Source organism: Pyxicephalus adspersus, chromosome 3, assembly GCF_032062135.1.
Source record: "Pyxicephalus adspersus chromosome 3, UCB_Pads_2.0, whole genome shotgun sequence".
Taxonomy (NCBI): domain Eukaryota; kingdom Metazoa; phylum Chordata; class Amphibia; order Anura; family Pyxicephalidae; genus Pyxicephalus; species Pyxicephalus adspersus.
Genome location: NC_092860.1, coordinates 58,830,879 through 58,848,034, shown reverse-complemented (window position 1 = coordinate 58,848,034; position 17,156 = coordinate 58,830,879). Strand labels below are relative to the sequence as shown.

Below are 17,156 nucleotides of genomic sequence, written 5' to 3'. Positions count from 1 at the left end.
TTTGTGAGGAAGTCTTAAAGTATGTTGTTTGTCTAATCTTGATAATTTCTAGTTTGTCCCTTCTTGTGCTTTCATGGATAGGTGACGGGGGGGAAAATCCAAGTTTGACAGTAATTTTATTTCCGTGAGTTTTCTAGCACAACAGATGTTCCCTCGCTGTTTGTGTTTGTCTTTTAGTTGAGTTCTGTAGGCAAATAACTAGCACGGGTGACTGTCCTTTAACATCTTCAGGAATTGTGTTCCCAGCCTTCTGAGTTTGGCTCTCAGGTGCTGTCCTTTTGGAGACTTCTGAAAATTACCTGTAAATCCAACTCTCATTTTCTGCAATTGTATGAGTGTGCATATGTGTGTTATCAAGAATTGCCCACTCTTGCAGACCACCACTGACCTGCGTAACCAGTGCACTGAACACCACACAGGAACATCCGCATCGGCACCTTTAGCTGCTGGGATAATCGCCCTTGCACTGGAAGCAAAGTAAGAACTACAGTAAATAGATGTAAAAATGATGACTTGTGAGAAATCCAGTGACTTATTTATGATCCTTACACAGTCCTGCCCTCACATGGAGGGATGTGCAACACATTGTGGTGAGAGCATCAAGTCCTGCTAATCTAGTTGCTGATGACTGGGAGGTAAATGGAGTTGGAAGAAAAGGTGAGAATATGAATCCTGTCTAATCACACCATAGATTTTTTTTCATTTTTGAATTATGTTTTTGATTAAAACAAATGTGAACCCTTAAAGCTGTACTTTTCACTAATTAACTGGTATGTATGATCATGCACAGCCATTCAAAGTGCCTCTTTAAATGCATTTTAAAGTTAAGACGCATTCTTCCACCTAGTGGCCAATTACCAAAAGAGCACAGCAGTCAAAATATTAAATGTTATGTCTAATAAACTGCCTAATTTAGGTCGAATTGACAGAAAGTGAATTTATAAATGCAGCCCTTAAAGTGAACCCGGCCATATAGTAATAAAAGTAGCATCTAATCTCTTTATCAAAGAAAATGTTTCATCATATCCAGGGACACCAGGTAAAGTGCTCTTGCAGACCCCACTGATCTTTTAATATGTGCAGGTGAAGAAAAGTGCATAAATCACATAATAGGAAATTGGGATTTGCACAGTTTCTTGACTTGTTCTTAAGGAGTTGGTGATTACATACATTGTTCACTTGGGTTTAGCAGTGCCCTAAGTAAATATGTTTTTTTTAATTTGTTTTAAATACACAAAATTGCATTGTCACCTTATGGTGTAAGGTGTTAGCATTTTAATATTTAATTTAGAATAGCAGACATGCTTTAAAGGCAACTATGAGGAGCAACTACACTTTAACTGGTAGTGGAATTAATGACTGGAGGTCAGTCTTGTGTGTTTCCTTCACTCTGTAAAAATAAAATAATAAAACCTTGCTGGTTTACGTTGCTTCCTCTTTCTCTACTAGTTTTTTTAATGTTCAAGAAACTGATATAGACTAATTGGATCAGCTTGAAAATGGAAGCATTTAAAAAATGTTTTATATTTTTATATAGAATATATATTTTAATATAAAAAATGTAGGTCAATATGAGGATCCCATTGCAAACAGCTAATTGTCTGGTGCACAACTTGCAACCCTTTCTAGAATTTACTGTTTAACCATGCAGTGGTCTGTAATAGTGCCTATTCAAGCCATTTTGGAAAAAAAAAAATAAAGTAACTGAGTAGTTTAATATTTTTACTTCTTCTTTTTTTTTTTTTTTTACTAACTTTTTTCTGCTTTTTTGTTGTAGTTGCTGGTCATGTGTTATTGCATTGGATTGTAGTATCTGACTATACCCTAGTTTATTTGTCTTGAGTCTTTGACAACTTTTAGTAGCATTTCCTTCACCAAATAATATGTGCTACTCAGTGGAGGACATAGCCAACAGTGGGCCCCTGTGTAGAACTGACTTGGCCGCCCCACAGCTTTCCGATCCCTTCCAGTACCAGTCACTCCAGGGCACAGCTGCCCAAACTCTTTCACAGGCTCCCATACCGCACAAAGGGGTTTGGCAAACAGTGCTGATAAATGCAGTAATTGTTTAAGGAGCTTGTTCACCAATGCTAGAAGTCTGGCAAACAAAATAGGGGTGTTGGAAGTTTTAATGAGTGAAGAGCATTATGACAGAGTCAAACGAAAGGGTGGTGCTGTCTGTATGTGAGAAGTGATCTGAAAGTGAATGAAAAAGAAGAAATTGCTGATGGAGCAAGTGATGAGGTTGAGGCATTATGGGTAGAGTTGAATGTGGGGATGCACAATACACAATTAAATATTGGAGTCTACTATAGGCCCCCAGTGCTAAGGAAGAAATAGAGAATCAACTACTAGCACAAATAGAAAAAGCAGCAAAAACTGGAAATGTTTTAATCATGTGAGATTTCAACTACCCTGACATTAACTGCAGTAATGGCACTACAGGAAAAACAAAAGGGAGGACATTTGAGAATTTAATACAAGATAATTTCATGGTACAGTTTATAGAAGCCCAAACTAGAAATGATACTCTGCTGGTCCTAGTTCTTTCTAACAATGCAAAGCTTATAACACATTTGCATATAAAAGAAATTCTGGGTAGCAGTAACCATGATATGGTTTAATTTATTGTAAGCTGTAAACAGGAAGCAAAAACAGGATACAAGTTAAAAACATTTAATTTTAAGAGAGCAAATTTTCCATTATTAAGGGCGGCTCTCTGAGACTTGGACTGGGAGACAATATTGTGCTCCAAAAACACAGAACAGAAATTGGAATGTTTTAAGTCTGAAAGCACACTGTACAAAAGTACAAAGTACAAAAGCAAAAAAAAAAAAAACCTATTCCAATGGGTAATAAGTTTAGGGGGCTAAAAATAAAACCTATGTGGCTCACAGCTGATGTTAAAAAAAATCATAAGGAACAAGAAAAGGGCATTCCAAAAATTTAAAAATGAAGGATCACCTTCATCGTTTGAAAACTATAACGAATATAACAAAAGACGTAAAAAGAAGATAAGTTTGCAAAACTTCAAAATGAAAGACAGATTGCAAAGGGAAGTAAGGCAAACCCCAAAATATTTAAAATATATTATTAGCAAAAAGATCATATCTGAGCATGCAGGCTACTTAAAGGATGTCTCTGGGTTGGTATCTGGGGATAAAGAAAAGGGAGATTTACTAAACACTTTTTAGCTTTTTGTACACAAAGGAAAATGTCACTGCCTTAAATAGGTCACATTAGCTCAAAATTGATATGATTGAGAAACAGTTGGGCAAAATAAGGTTGACAAAGCACCAGGACCTGATGGATTACATCCCTGTGTCCTCAAAGAGCTTAGCTCAGTTGTTTCAAATACATTATTTCTAATTTTAAGAGACTCCTTAGTCACTGGCATAGGTACCAATGGACTGGCGTAAGGCCAATGTGGTTCCTATCGTCAAAAAAACGGAGCAAAGTCATTATCAGGTAACTAAAGACCGGTTAATTTATCGTAGTTGGAAAGGACCCAAAGAGTTTGATAAAGAACCACATACAGGAGTTTCTGCTAGAAAATATTATTAGCATCAGTCAGCATGTCTTCAAGAAAGACCGAAGTTGTTAAACAAATTTACTCTCTTTTTATGAGGAAGTAGGTAAACAGGTAGACAGTGAAAAAGCAGTCGATATGTGTAGTGTAGTGTAGTGATTAGAGTGATGTGATGAGGGTAGTAATTAATGATTCATACTCTGAATGGTCTAAGGTTATTGGTAGTATACCCCAGGGTTCAGAGTTGGGACCTTTACTGTTTAACATCTTTATAAATTATATACAGTTTGGGATTAAAAGTACTATACCATTTGCAGATGACAGCAAACTATGTAATGCAATTAAGGTTTATACAGGATGTCTATAATCTACAAGCAGACCTGGATGTACTATTTGATTTGGCAGCCAAGTGGCAAATTACATTTAATATAGATAAATGTAAAGTTATGGACTTGGGGGCCAACATCATACATACCTCATACTGTCTAGGGGGAATACATTGGGGGAGTCAGAAATGGAAAAGGATCTGGGGGTTCTGGTAGATCATGGACTTAATAACCGCATGCAATACCAAGCTGCAATATCTAAAGCTAGTAAAGTATCAAAAGAGGAATAGACTGTAGAGATTGAGATATAATCCTGCCCCTGTACAAAGCATTGGTCAGACCACATGTGGAATATACACTCCAGTTTTGGGCACCAGTTCACAAAAAGGACATAGTGGAATTGCAGAGAGTGCAGAGAAGGGCAACTAAACTAAAAAAAGGAATGGAAGAGCTCAGCTATGAGGCGAGATTAGCTGAACTGAATCCAATCTCTGTTTAGGGGCATATGATCACCCTGTATAAATATATAAATGGTAGAGAACTTGCATCTCAATTATTCACTTTGAGATCATTACAAAAAACAAGAGGGCACTCTTTGCATCTGGAGGAAAATAAGTTTAAGCTCTGGATAAGGAAGGGATTCTTCACTGTAAGGTCTTTGAAAATGTGGAATCGGCTCCCTCAGGAAGTAGTTTGAGCAACTGGTATAGATTGCTTTGAGAAAAAGCTGGATGCTTTTCTAGAAGCACAGATTATAACTGGGTATTAAGGCTTTAAAGTAAAGATAACGGAGACTGTTGATCCAGGCAACATCTCATTGCCTCATGGAATCAGGAAGGTATTTTTTCCCCCCTGTTGAAGAAAATTGTATCAGGGTTTTTATTTTGCCTTCCTCTGGACCAACAATGTCCACTGGGTTTTATAGCTGGGATATGTTTTTTTTTCCCCAGTGGTTGAACTTGATGGACTTGTCTTTTTTTAACCTAACCTACTTTGTAACTACCCTGTTTCCCCTATAATAAGGCACTGTCTTATATTTTTTGAAATGCCAAAATATGCCCTAGGTCTTATTTTCAGGGGGATGTCTTATTTTTCCATGAAGAAGACTACAGTACACATTTATTGTTGAAAATCACTCGTGCCATTGATTGTCCCCTTTCTGAGCACTCATGTGCCATTGATTGTCCCCTTTCTGATCACTCATGTGCCATTGATTGTCCCCTTTCTGAGCACTCATGTGCCATTGATTGTCCCCTTTCTGAGCACTCATGTGCCATTGATTGTCCCCTTTCTGATCACTGACTCACTTTTTTTTGGCTTTTACGGCCGGGTAACAGACTCTGTTAGGGCAGGGATCAGCAGCTTGCTTGTCCTTTGAAGTTACTTTCAGTTTCACTCTGCACTGCAGCCAGAATCGAGGAGTCACACAGAGGCACACAGTATCAGGTATCGGAGGATGTCTTATTTGCGGGGGGGGTGCTTTATTTTAATTGAGCAAAAATCAGGGGGTGGCTTATTTGATGGGGATGCCTTATCATCGGGGAAACACGGTATGTAGCACAGGAAGAAGCTAGACAGTCATCTCTCAAACCCCCCTGACTGCTTATCCCCTTCCACAGAGCTTCTGGTCCCTTCCATCAACCTGGAGAACTCAGACAGATGAGTTGAGACAGAACACAGGAAAACATGAGATTGTGTGGCTGCTGTTGGGGGTCTCTGTTGGATGAGGAGCAGCAGCATTTGAGACCCTCATTTCATAAAAGTTGACAATTGCCGAGCTTAACACATATATGAGAGCTGTTTAACCAGCCTAAGGTTTTCGTATTTGTGTATATGCAGTTTTGAGATTTACACAGGCCTGCCTTTCAACGGAGACCTGATCTTTCTCTCTGTTTCAATTCAACTTTCACTTGCAGGTCTCCTTAGGGGCCCTAACCCTTGACTGAACAATAAAAGAAGCGGCAGCAGACACCTGATGCATTTTTCTGTCACTATGCTCTCTCCCTTTTAGCAGCCTCATTGCGCCACAGCAGGACTGTTTTTGGTTTTTCTGCTGCTTTTCCCCCCCTTTCTCTGAATTCTACTGTACAGTAGATTGCAAGAAATACTTATGCTGCTTGCATTTAGAAATGTGTTTCAAAAGTTATTTCATTATAGTTGCCTTGTAAGCAGGTTACAAGATTACAAGAGTTAGAAAGAATACCTGAACAAATTTAAAATAATACTGTACAAAGTATAAATGACAAAATATTGAATTGTCTGAAATATATATTTTTAGGCACTATGCTTTATGTTTGTTCTTTCTCTAGTGAGTCATCATTATGGTTATGGGCTTTTAAATGCTGGAAAACTGGTGGATCTTGCACAGAAGTGGGAAATGACGCGTCCTCAGAAAAGATGTGAAATCAACTTTGTAAACAGACCTCAGTTAGTATCATGTGCTTTTACTATATTGTACTTCTACTACTATAACTACTACTCATATTGAGAATATGCAGGAACATAATATGTACAATCTCAAAGAAACAAAAGACAGGGAACATGATTGAAACCCTTGAAGGTGTTAAGGGTGTGTTAAGGTCCATTAGGGCAGTATTTTCATTATGAAGCTAAAATCAAAACAATGGTATCCAATCAGCATAGAAGAATTTCTAACCTAACCATAGAAAATGTTTTTTATTACAAAAATAGTTAGAGCTTGAAGCAAACTTCAGCAGAGGTATTCTATCAACAAAAAGGGAATTTTTATGTTTTATTTGGTTTTTATTAAAATTTGCAACAATAAGGTACAAATTCTGTAACAATTGTAAAGAATGAACAACAAAATAAACATTTCTCCACAGATTGTTGTAAAACAGACTTGTGAATATTAAGTGGACTAGAAACATGGAAGTTCATTGTTTCTAAAATTCTTTAAAAAAAAAAAAAAAAAACATTTTAAACCAGCTAGTTACATCTTTGGTTTTGAAACCCACTATGTGTAAAGCCATGGATTCCTGGATTGTTCATAATCACGAGCATGTGTTCGTATGGGCAATAAATACCTCTGATAATAGAAAAAGACAGTATAGTGTAACAAAAATTTATACTGGGACTACAGAAACAGTACCTGAGAGGCCAAACTCAGGTACAGATACTTTACAACTAATATCCAACAATACACTGTGAATTTTCCTCTATTGTGTCTGCAGCAGCAAAAGTATCTGATGCTAGAATCGTTTTAATTCTTTAGTTTTCCTCATTTATCTATACTTGGTAATGAAAAGGTGAAAACTAAATTTTGAACAATTTAGGAAATGTTTTAAAAAAAAAAATAAATGAGTTAATACATTTACAAGTATTTAGACCCTTTGTAACAACACTTAAAATTTACCTCAGGTGCATCCTATTTCGCTTGATTGCTGCTAAGATGTTTGGACACCTTGACTGGGAGTCCACCAGTGGTAAATTACATTCATTTCGAAAGGTACAAACCTCTGTATATAATGCATACAAGAGCAAAATCGAAGCCCTAAGTCAAAGGAACTGCCTGCAGAGCTGGTGAAGGCTGCCTAGCGCACAGTGGCCTTCATAATTCTCAAATCGAAGAACTTTGGCACAACCAGGATTTTCCCAAAAGCTGGTCACCCAGCCAAACTGAGTAATTGATAGAGAAGGGCCTTGGTGAGAGAGGTGACCAAAAACCCAATGGTCACTCTACCAGGGCTCCAGAGATCCTGTGTGGAGATGGGACTACGTTTCAGAAGGACAACCATAATTGCAGCCCTCTGATCTGGGCTTTATGGCTAGACAGAAACCTCTCTTAAGTTGCACAACAAATGAAAGTCTACTTGGAATTTGCAAACAAAGCACCAGAAGGACTATCTCACCGCGTGCGACAAGATTATCTGGTATTGTAAAACCAAAATTGAACTGTTTGGCCTCTAAACCTTATGTCTGGAGGAAACCAGATACTGCTCATCACTTTCCCAAAACCATCCCAACAGTGAAGCATGGAAGTGGCAGAATGTGTTACACGGGTGTTTTTCAACAGAAGGGATTAGGAAACTGGTCAAGTTTCAGGGAAAGCTGAATGGAGCAAAGTACAGAGAGACCCTCAGTGTTCAGGAGGCGCGGCGTGAAACTCAAATAATTTTGTATTGGATTCAATACAAAATAACTGTATTGAATCCAATACAAAGTAATCATTAAATTATATTTAATATACATGCTACTGTACAGTTATATTACAGGTTTTAGTATTTTATGCACTCTTGTTTTAATAGATTTTTGTGTTTTTTTTTAATTTAAAGTTTAATATAAAATGTATTCAATATTGGACATATTTTGGTGAGTTATGCCTAAGATTTATATGCCTACAATGTAAAATAAATTTCCATGCAAAACAATGTACTGCTTTTTGACATAATTAGACTGCCAGGGAGGGTAAAGTCTGTTCCACAATGTTCAATCCTGTCCTCAGAATGCCAACATAACAATGACCCAAAGCACACTGCGAAGACAACACAGGAGTGGGTTAGGGACAACTCTGTGAATGTCCTAGAGAGGCCCAGCCAGAGCCCTGACTTGAACCCTATCGAACATCTTCAGTCCTAAAAATGGTTGTCCACTGATGGTTCCTGTTCAACCTGACTGTGCTTGAGGATTTGCAAAAAAAAGGACCGAAAATCCCCCAATATAGATGTGCAAAGTTTGGGATTTCATAAAAAAACCTGAGGCTGTAATTAGTCATACAGAAAACAATTACCTAAGGTATTGCTTTTAAAAGTGGTTTCACAAGCTATTGAATCATAGGGTGTACTATGTTTTTAACACATGGTCTCTCTATTTGTGGCATATTTTAGTGAAATAAGTAATGGCACTGTGGAATCTGTTCTGTGTTTTTTACACAGGTTATAGGGTTATAGGTAGTTATATTTTTTTTAAAATTAGATCTTGCTAAGTACCAGATGATTTTTTGTGTCATGTAAGGTATGCTACCAGGCAGATTCATTATTTCAGAAGCGTCAGGTGAATGCGCCCGGTCACCTTCCGTGTTCCAGATTCTCGACTATCCTGATTGACCAGGCCAGAATGATGTAACTTCATTCAGTCCTGGCAGCCCTGTGGGATTAATTTTTTTTTTTTTTAGGTAGCAAATGGGCAGGTGAGCATGTTTTAAAGATTCTGTCTGATAACAAATTTTCATTCCACAAGCATGGTTATGCTTTAAATAAAATAGTTTTGTTTCATATCTGTGATAAGACCACAGACCTAGAATGAGCATGCAGAACAAAGAATTTTAACTTTAATCTAACATCCCTTGCTGCCTGCTAGACTTTAAATGGTGTTTAATTTTTCTCTTTTTGAATCCCACACAGGAAATTTTCTTCTGGTCTTATTATAAGCCAAAACATTAGTGCCTGCGCTGGACTTCCTAACTACATTCTGTCCTTAGAACATATCCAGGCCCAAATATCCCTCAGTTATACCCGGAGGGGTGACCTTGAAATTTACCTCACCAGTCCATTGGGAACACGTTCTGTATTAGTATCTGTGAGGTGAGAATATACCTTGAAGAATTGTACTGTCATAGTTTAATGTCCCTAATGTTTGATTGTCTTCACAGACCATATGACCTGAGCTCTGAAGGGTATAGCAAATGGACTTTCATGAGCATTCGCAGTTGGGATGAGAACCCACAGGGCATGTGGACGCTAGAGCTGGTGAACAAAGGAAACTACTGGAACAATGGTGTGCACATTGGCTTTTGTTGTAAAATAGTGGATATTCTTATATTTAACTTTTTTATTAGATATGCTCATTCATATTACCAACATAATACTATTTTTTGTGGATTTAGATGTAGGTTTATAGGTTTGAGAAGTTTATATATTTACTTTTTTTATTCTTTGCTTTTTATATGTTCCTATTAGCTGGTAAAATCACTTCCCTCCCTTATGTTTGCATAGTTTTTATTGAATTATAAAAAAGTGCAACACTGCTCAACAGCTACTGTGAGATGTTAACCAAAGAAGGGAGGTAAATTGCTTCTAAGCAAATTGGCTTACTTATAAAGGCGAAACTGTGTTCACTTCAGACATTCAATCATGTGTGCAAGCAAAGGTACTTTTAGTTATTTAGATTGCCTTTTTCTTACCCATGATTTAATGCATTTCATGAATATCACTTTGCCCTAGTCAGTTGGAAAAATAAGCCTTTGGATTTTTTTATTGTAAAGAAATACTTAAATAGTTAACTAAAATAGTTTTCAAGAAACATCTACTAAAACCATTTTAGCAAGAGTGAAAGGAAAGAATGCCCCATACATGGGGAAAAATACTAAAAGTTTACTATGAAGTTACATATGTATGGTACTTTTGCATTTTATATATTTTAGGCTTCCTAAACAGTTTCACACTGATTCTATATGGCACTGATGAAAACCTAATGGACAGAAAGATATTTGAGCCTGTGTTAGGAGACTGTGTGACTCGTGACCTCAATGGAACATGCCAGGGTATGTATCTCAATATTTCATAATAATACCCAATGCTGCATTAAAAAAATAGTCAATTTCGTAATAAAGACATATTTTGACTTATATGGGTTTGGTCAGTTATGCTTTAAAGATCAAATCTTGGCAAGTTTTTATGTTTCTGTATTAAAAATGGCCACTCTAAAATATTGTCTATGAGACCACAGAGGCAGAGGGAAGAAAAGGGGACATCTGAAGCTTGAAGTTCCGTTTTTAAAGAGCTGAATCAGAGTTAATGTTGTAAATCTGAATAAACTTGAACTTGAAACCCTGTCTAGAGATATGGGTTTATCTGTTGTTCCTCAACTGAAAATTCTGGATGCCTGGCTTTTATACTTATCTTTTGGCTAGTCACAATCTAAAAAAGGGCAGGACTTATCTGTTACACTTAGGAGTGGTATTAATTTAGTGGCAATAATCACAGAACAGATTGATTCCTGCCTTGCTAGTCTTTGTAATTTTATTCTATAGCATAACAATGCTTTTTGCTTAGATATATATGTACAGTTGCTTATAAAGTATGTCCTTAATATTATGTTTACAGTGGGATCTATTTTGTTTTCTTCCTAGAATGTGAGATGCCATTTAATGCTTTCGGGCACCTTTGCATTTTTTACTGCCCTGCAAAATATTTCAAGATAGTACAGCCTGTTAAGACAACTGGAAAATTGCCTGTAATTTCTCACACTGCTCATGTCTGTGCACCTTGTCACCATTCGTGCTATACCTGCATAGGGCCATCTGCTAATAATTGCACCGCCTGTCCCCTTTTTTCGTCATTCAATCATGAAGAACATACCTGCTCACAGTCTTTTTATCCAAAGATAGATCGTGCCAGTAAATCCAAAGAAACTTGGAAAAGTTTTGCCATTATGATATCCTTGATTCCAGGAGGCATTGTGTTCTTAGTCTGCCTTATTTCTTTATCTTTCTGGATGTTAAGAAGAATACATGTGTACAGATTCTCCCTTTCTAGGATGTCACCCATATCTGGCCTGGAAATGTCACCATAGCAGGAATGAGGAAGCTGCTTCCCTACAGAGGCATAGACTCACCCTATTTACTGAGAAGGAAGATGAGATAAAGCCCTAAATCTTCTGCAAGTGACAGGGAGCATCATCAGTTTAAGATTATTTTATTAAAACATGCATACATTTACAACATAAATATTTTGGTTCCAGTTTATTTTATATAACTTGTGACTTTTTGTGAGAAATGGCTAATGTGGGTGAAATACATACAAGGCAGCCATTTCACCTGTCAAAGAATTTGAAAGTCTGACTAGATAGTTCTGACATATTCTGAGATATACACAGTCCTATCAATGGACCTGAATTCTGTGCTACAGTTGAAACACAGTAGGTCACCACGTTCCAGTCGCCGAACCTTTGGAGGCTATTTACACTTCAGCACAAAATGTTTCATAAACATCTTTTTAATTTTAAATGGGCTGCCAATCGATCATAACACAAGTTTCATTTTAAATTGGCTAAAAATACACCATAATGGGCCCCTAATGGTTAAAACAAAATTTTCTTGCTGAAGTTGAGTGTGATAACATAGATTTCTTACTGTTACCATGTTTTTTTTTTTTTTTTTTTTTTTTTTTTTTTTCTTCACACATGTTAAACCAACACAGTCTGAATGCATGTGCATAGCAGTGTACACAACACATTTTAACACACTACCATGCATTTCAGTGCACTGCATTAGGAAAAATTGCTGCATATCAGTTTTCTTGGAAGTTTTACACAATAATGCAATGCACAACATTTGATGTTTGGGTCATGATACAAGTGCTATATGAAAGTCTACATACCAGGAGACCAAAATTAAAGGTCTGAAAGAGAGTAAAATACATGTTCTATAAAGTCTCTTCCTCATTTGTGTTCAATAAAGTAAAGCAACTTCTGCCCTGTGGTCTGTCAATATCTTAAACCGCTCTTTAGAGCAATTTTCCATTCGTGGTTACGGTAACAAAATGTATGATAAAAAAAATAATTCTGGAACTTCTACAATAATTAGCTAACTAAATGTATTAAGGGCTGGCAGATGCCAAAATATGTTTAAAAAAAAAATTGTGTTTTCTTTCTTTTTACTTTAATGTTGGAGTGGAAGACAACAAATTGTAGGAGATATAATCCTCCTACAGCCAGACAGATCAGGATAATTCTTCTTTTCTACCAGCATAGCTTGTTTTTTTCTTTTTGTCCTAAAAGGAGAGAGAACATATTCTCAACTCTGCTGTGCAAAAACTAACCTTTTTTAATTGTGTACCTCAACATTTTTTTCCATTCTCTTCAATATGAAGCACAGTCTATCCACAGTTATGAATTGACTGGGCTGGATGTTGCAAAACCATTAGCAATGGGTTTTGTATACTGTGCTTTCCAGGACAAGTTCTAGAAACAAATTCTTTGTGAAGTTCTTGTTAGGTCTATAGCATTGCTGCTTGAAACCCTTAAATTCACTGTTTCTCTGCGTTTTCCCAACAGAAGGGGTTAATAATGTGGGGCAGTGTGCTCCAGGCATCTGCTGTGTGGGGTACAAATACATTTGCCATACAGTAATGAGCACTACTAGTGTTGTTGTTCGAATTCGAGTCGTCCCTATGTTTGACCCGAATTTTGCTGCATTCGACTACCCGAATTCGGCCCTCCCACAATGCACTCAAAAAACTAGGCAGGGTGGGCAACTCCCCCATGCCCTCCAATTACAGCAGGGATGCCCCCTCCATCTTTGTTGTGGCAGACAGCCGATTGGCTGTCTGTCACTGCATGCCACACAGGCAGCCTTAGGCCTATATATTCCCACTCCTGACAAAGATTTTGCTGATACCGTGTTTCCCCGATGATAAGGCAGGGCCATCAAATAAGACAGCCCCCCCTTTTTAGGAAAAAATGAAAAAAAAAAAAAATAGCATAGAGTAGATAACACATAAATATACACACATCAAAGCACTCCCAAAAACCCAATGCACACAAATGCATACACACTTACATCTAAACACAATCTAGTTATTAGATAAGGTCTAATATGAACACACATCCAACATTAGATGAGTGATGACTAACATCAAGTAGGGTAGCGCAGTGTAGATTAGAGTAGGTCCTGCCCTTAAGAGTCTACCTTGTCGTGGTGGGCAGGCTTATAATTATTTGTCAGGAAATGTGTCACAGAATGGGAGACGCAATCATTTCCAGCCAGTGACTTTAATTTTTGGCCAGATGATTAAACAAAAGGACTTTTGATCATGGCTGACACAAAATAGAATATGTTAAAATGTTAAACATCCAGCAATAAGCTTGTCAATATAACATTAAAGTAAAAAAATCACATAAATGAATTCTTGTTTGTCTTTTATTTTTTTTTTTTTAATTTGCTATTCTCCAATCAAATATAAGTGGCACAGATTACTGATACTTTGTATTTATTAACCCCCCCCCCCACACCACCATTCTAATCCTGTCTATATTTCCACACAAAAAGCGTTTTTTGCATGGAAATTCATTTTACATTGCAGGCCTTTAATTCTTATGCATAACTCACTATAATATTTTCAATATTTAATAAATGTAATAATCAACTTTAAATAAAAAAAATCACACAAATCTGTTTAAAAAACAAGTTAAACCTGTAATATAACTGTACAGTAGCATGTATAATATTTATATAGTATTATAATAGTAATTATATATATATATATCATAATAATTATATATATAATATTTAAAGATTTATTTTTATTGGACTCAATACAGCTATTTTGTATTGAATCCAATAAAAAATTATTTGAATTTCCCGCTCCTTCTCCTGCCTGCACCGACTTCACCGGTAATCCCCAGAGAACGTCTCTGCCGACTGAAGATCAAAGAAAGAAGAAAGCAGGATGCCGGGGGAGTAGAATGGAACAAGTTATGTTTTTTTTTTTAATGTTTTATGCAACCCCGAGTGTGACTTGGGATTACCGTTTTTTGCAGGTAAAATCTACCCCGAGTCACACTCAGGAATACCGCTAGTGGGCTAATTGTTCAGTTGAAAATGTAAAAGGAACTTTCACGTAGAGTAACCCCACTACCTGTTTTCCATGCCAGAGTTTCCTCCCTGCTGGAGACTTGCTCTGGTGTTTGAGCTGGCGTGGGTGTGTCTCTCAATCTATGAGGTAACACATACACGCCCTCTGTTTCTACAACCTATGGCTGGATCTCTGCAGGTATTTAAAGCACCTTCTACTACAGGAAGTTGCCTGAGCAATCTCAAGGTTTTACCCTGTGTAACTCCTAGTGCAAAGGTGTTTCCTCTGTTTGCTTTACTGTGTACCGGACCTTGTTTACTTGCCCTTGGACTTTGCCTGTTTGCTGCCTGACCCTGGCCTCGGATTACGTTTTTGGACCTTTGCCTGATTGCCACCTGACCCTGACCTCGGATCTTGTTTCTGGACTTTGTCTGATTGCCATCATCACCCTTTTGGCCACGCAAGCCCCTCAGTGCTTGCCCCAAATACCCTGACCCTTCTGGTCAGCTGCCACTGACCTGGGGGTTGCTCTGGAGTGGCACCTGGCAGCTACCCTGCGGCCCAAGCCTATCCTCACTATCAGAGGCTCTAGTGAAGACCAGGTAGCTGCTTAGTTATGCCCCTCCGGAGCATACCCAGTCAGTGGCACAGTGGGTCCACACCCGCGTGCATAACAACCATGACTGACTACCGCTGCTCGGTGTCATTGGCAATTGCTGTATGACTGGCAGCTTGCTTCTACTGAAAAAAAGACTGCATAGTTTGGTTTAGAGTCCCTCTGCCGCTCATGCCAACCTGTACCGCTGCTTAAATCAGTTGTTTGGCTTCCATGGCTGGTGGAGCTGCCATGGGGATCCCTGCTGCTGCTGGCAGCTGGAAAGGCTGAGCACAAGTCCCTTACAAGCACTTCTTGGTAGTGCTTCATTTTAGTTCCCCTGTATTGGGGCAAGATGAGTTGTTGTATCTCAGGTTTGTAACGTGGATCCAGTAATGTAGCAATCCATTAGTTGTCAGTCTTAGTTTTAATGTGTTCAATGTGTGTATCTTTGGCTTTGCACTCTTGCATGAAGCCTGTCATGTGGCTTAAACTACCCACAGGTGAGGTAATTCTGTACCCAGACTCCTGTGGGTTGAACAGCAGCACAGGGTCATCCTCCTCATCCTCCGCCTGGTCTTGCCATCCACGGAACATTCCGCCTTGTGTTTGGGTGGATGGATGCCATGTACCCTCAATATCCACCTCTGCCCCTTCCTCCCCTTCTCCCATGACTGCAATGTCCTCCTCATCCTCTTCCACCTCCTATTCCTGAATTTGTGGTGCACTATGTCTAGTAGGCACGCATGTCTGAGATGATGTTTGAAACGTCTCTTGATGCAGCGTCCGCTCTGTGTCGTGTCCGAGATCCACCATCATCTGTTCCATCAGACATATGATGGGGATGGTGTCACTGACACAGGCCTGATCTCTGTTGATCATCCTGGTGGCCTCTTCAAAAGGTGACAATACAGTGCACAAGTCCTACATTTGCAGCCACACCGCAGGGCTGAAGAAAGGTAGTGTAGGTATACGTCTCAAATGAACAGACTCTGCCACGTAATCCACCACAGCTTTCTGTTGATCAGCCAACCGCTGCAGCATGTAAAAGGTGGAATTCCAAAGTGCAGCCACATCACAAATTGACTGGTGCACTGGCAGGTTCAGATTTCGCTGTGAATCCACCAATATGGCACTGGCTGTGTACGACCGGCGGAAATGCGCAGACAACTTTCTTACCTTCAGCAACAGCGACTGGAGGCCTGGGTAATTCCTAAAGAAGCGCTGTACTATAAGGTTCATGACGTGAGCCAGGCAAGGTACGTGCGTGACTTTCCCACGGAGGGCTGCCAGCAGATTGGCCCCATTGTCACACATGACCTTGCCTGGGTGAAGTCCGTTGGGAGTTAGCCATTTCTCCTCCTGCTCCCGCAATGCACTTAGAATGGCTGCGCCCGTGTGGCTGAGGGAACCCAGGCTTCGTAACTTCAGGACTGCGTGGCAACGTCGGAATTGTGCACCGAAATAGCAAACTGCAGGTTGGTGCTGGCACTGAACAGATGCTGCCGAATGGGAGGTGCTGGTGCTAGGTCTCCACGGCAAAGTGTCCCTGGAGGAAGAGGTTGATGCACAAGATTCAAGTGGAGGTTGAGGTGGAAATTGCATGGCGATGTGCTCTGGGCAGAGGTAGGTATGCAGGCCTTGCTGCACCTGCATCTTCCCCTGTTGCCACCAAAGTTACCCAGTAAGCTGTATAGGAAATATATCTTCCCAGTCCATGCTTGCTCCAGCAACCAATGTAAAGCAGGAACACATTTTTGTGCAAAATACTGTCGCTTAGGCATAACGTATTATGGGTTCCTGCAGAGAAATGCGTAACAGAACACACTGGAGTCCACCAGCCGGTAAGGGAGGAGCTCTGATGCTATCAGCTGTGCAAATGCCGCATTGATCAGCTTTGTTTTGGGGTCATTTGGGACATATTTCCTCTTGCGCTCCAGCATCTGAGGGATGGAAGGTTGGATGCTGCTAATGCTAACCACAGAAACATTGGATGATGGGGTAGAAGTTGTGGGGGATGGCAATGATGCCTGGTTCTGACTGCTAGCAACACCACAGACAGCAGCCGATCTGTGTTGGAGCTGCTGCTCAACACTAGTGCAACCTGAAAAAGGTAATGATCGCCTACATGCCACACTCAAATTCCTGGCACCAGCATGGGTAACTTTGGTGGC

General features: G+C 39.1%; 1 protein-coding gene across 4 annotated transcripts in view; it reads left to right on the top strand.

Moving 5' to 3' along the window:
* PCSK4 (proprotein convertase subtilisin/kexin type 4) overlaps positions 1-11,826 on the top strand; it is a 33,212-nt gene extending 21,386 nt beyond the window's left edge. For 2 of the 4 annotated variants that reach the window (XM_072404837.1, XM_072404840.1), the window contains 7 exons: positions 377-477; positions 554-657; positions 6,165-6,282; positions 9,216-9,395; positions 9,464-9,588; positions 10,235-10,354; positions 10,943-11,826. In XM_072404837.1, the coding sequence (XP_072260938.1) occupies positions 377-477; positions 554-657; positions 6,165-6,282; positions 9,216-9,395; positions 9,464-9,588; positions 10,235-10,354; positions 10,943-11,385 (1,191 nt within the window). In that variant the 3' untranslated portion in view covers positions 11,386-11,826. The remainder of the gene's footprint in view (positions 1-376; positions 478-553; positions 658-6,164; positions 6,283-9,215; positions 9,396-9,463; positions 9,589-10,234; positions 10,355-10,942) is intronic. The other 2 variants (XM_072404838.1, XM_072404839.1) reach the window with 2 other exon arrangements.
* The last annotated feature ends 5,330 nt before the right edge of the window (positions 11,827-17,156 follow it).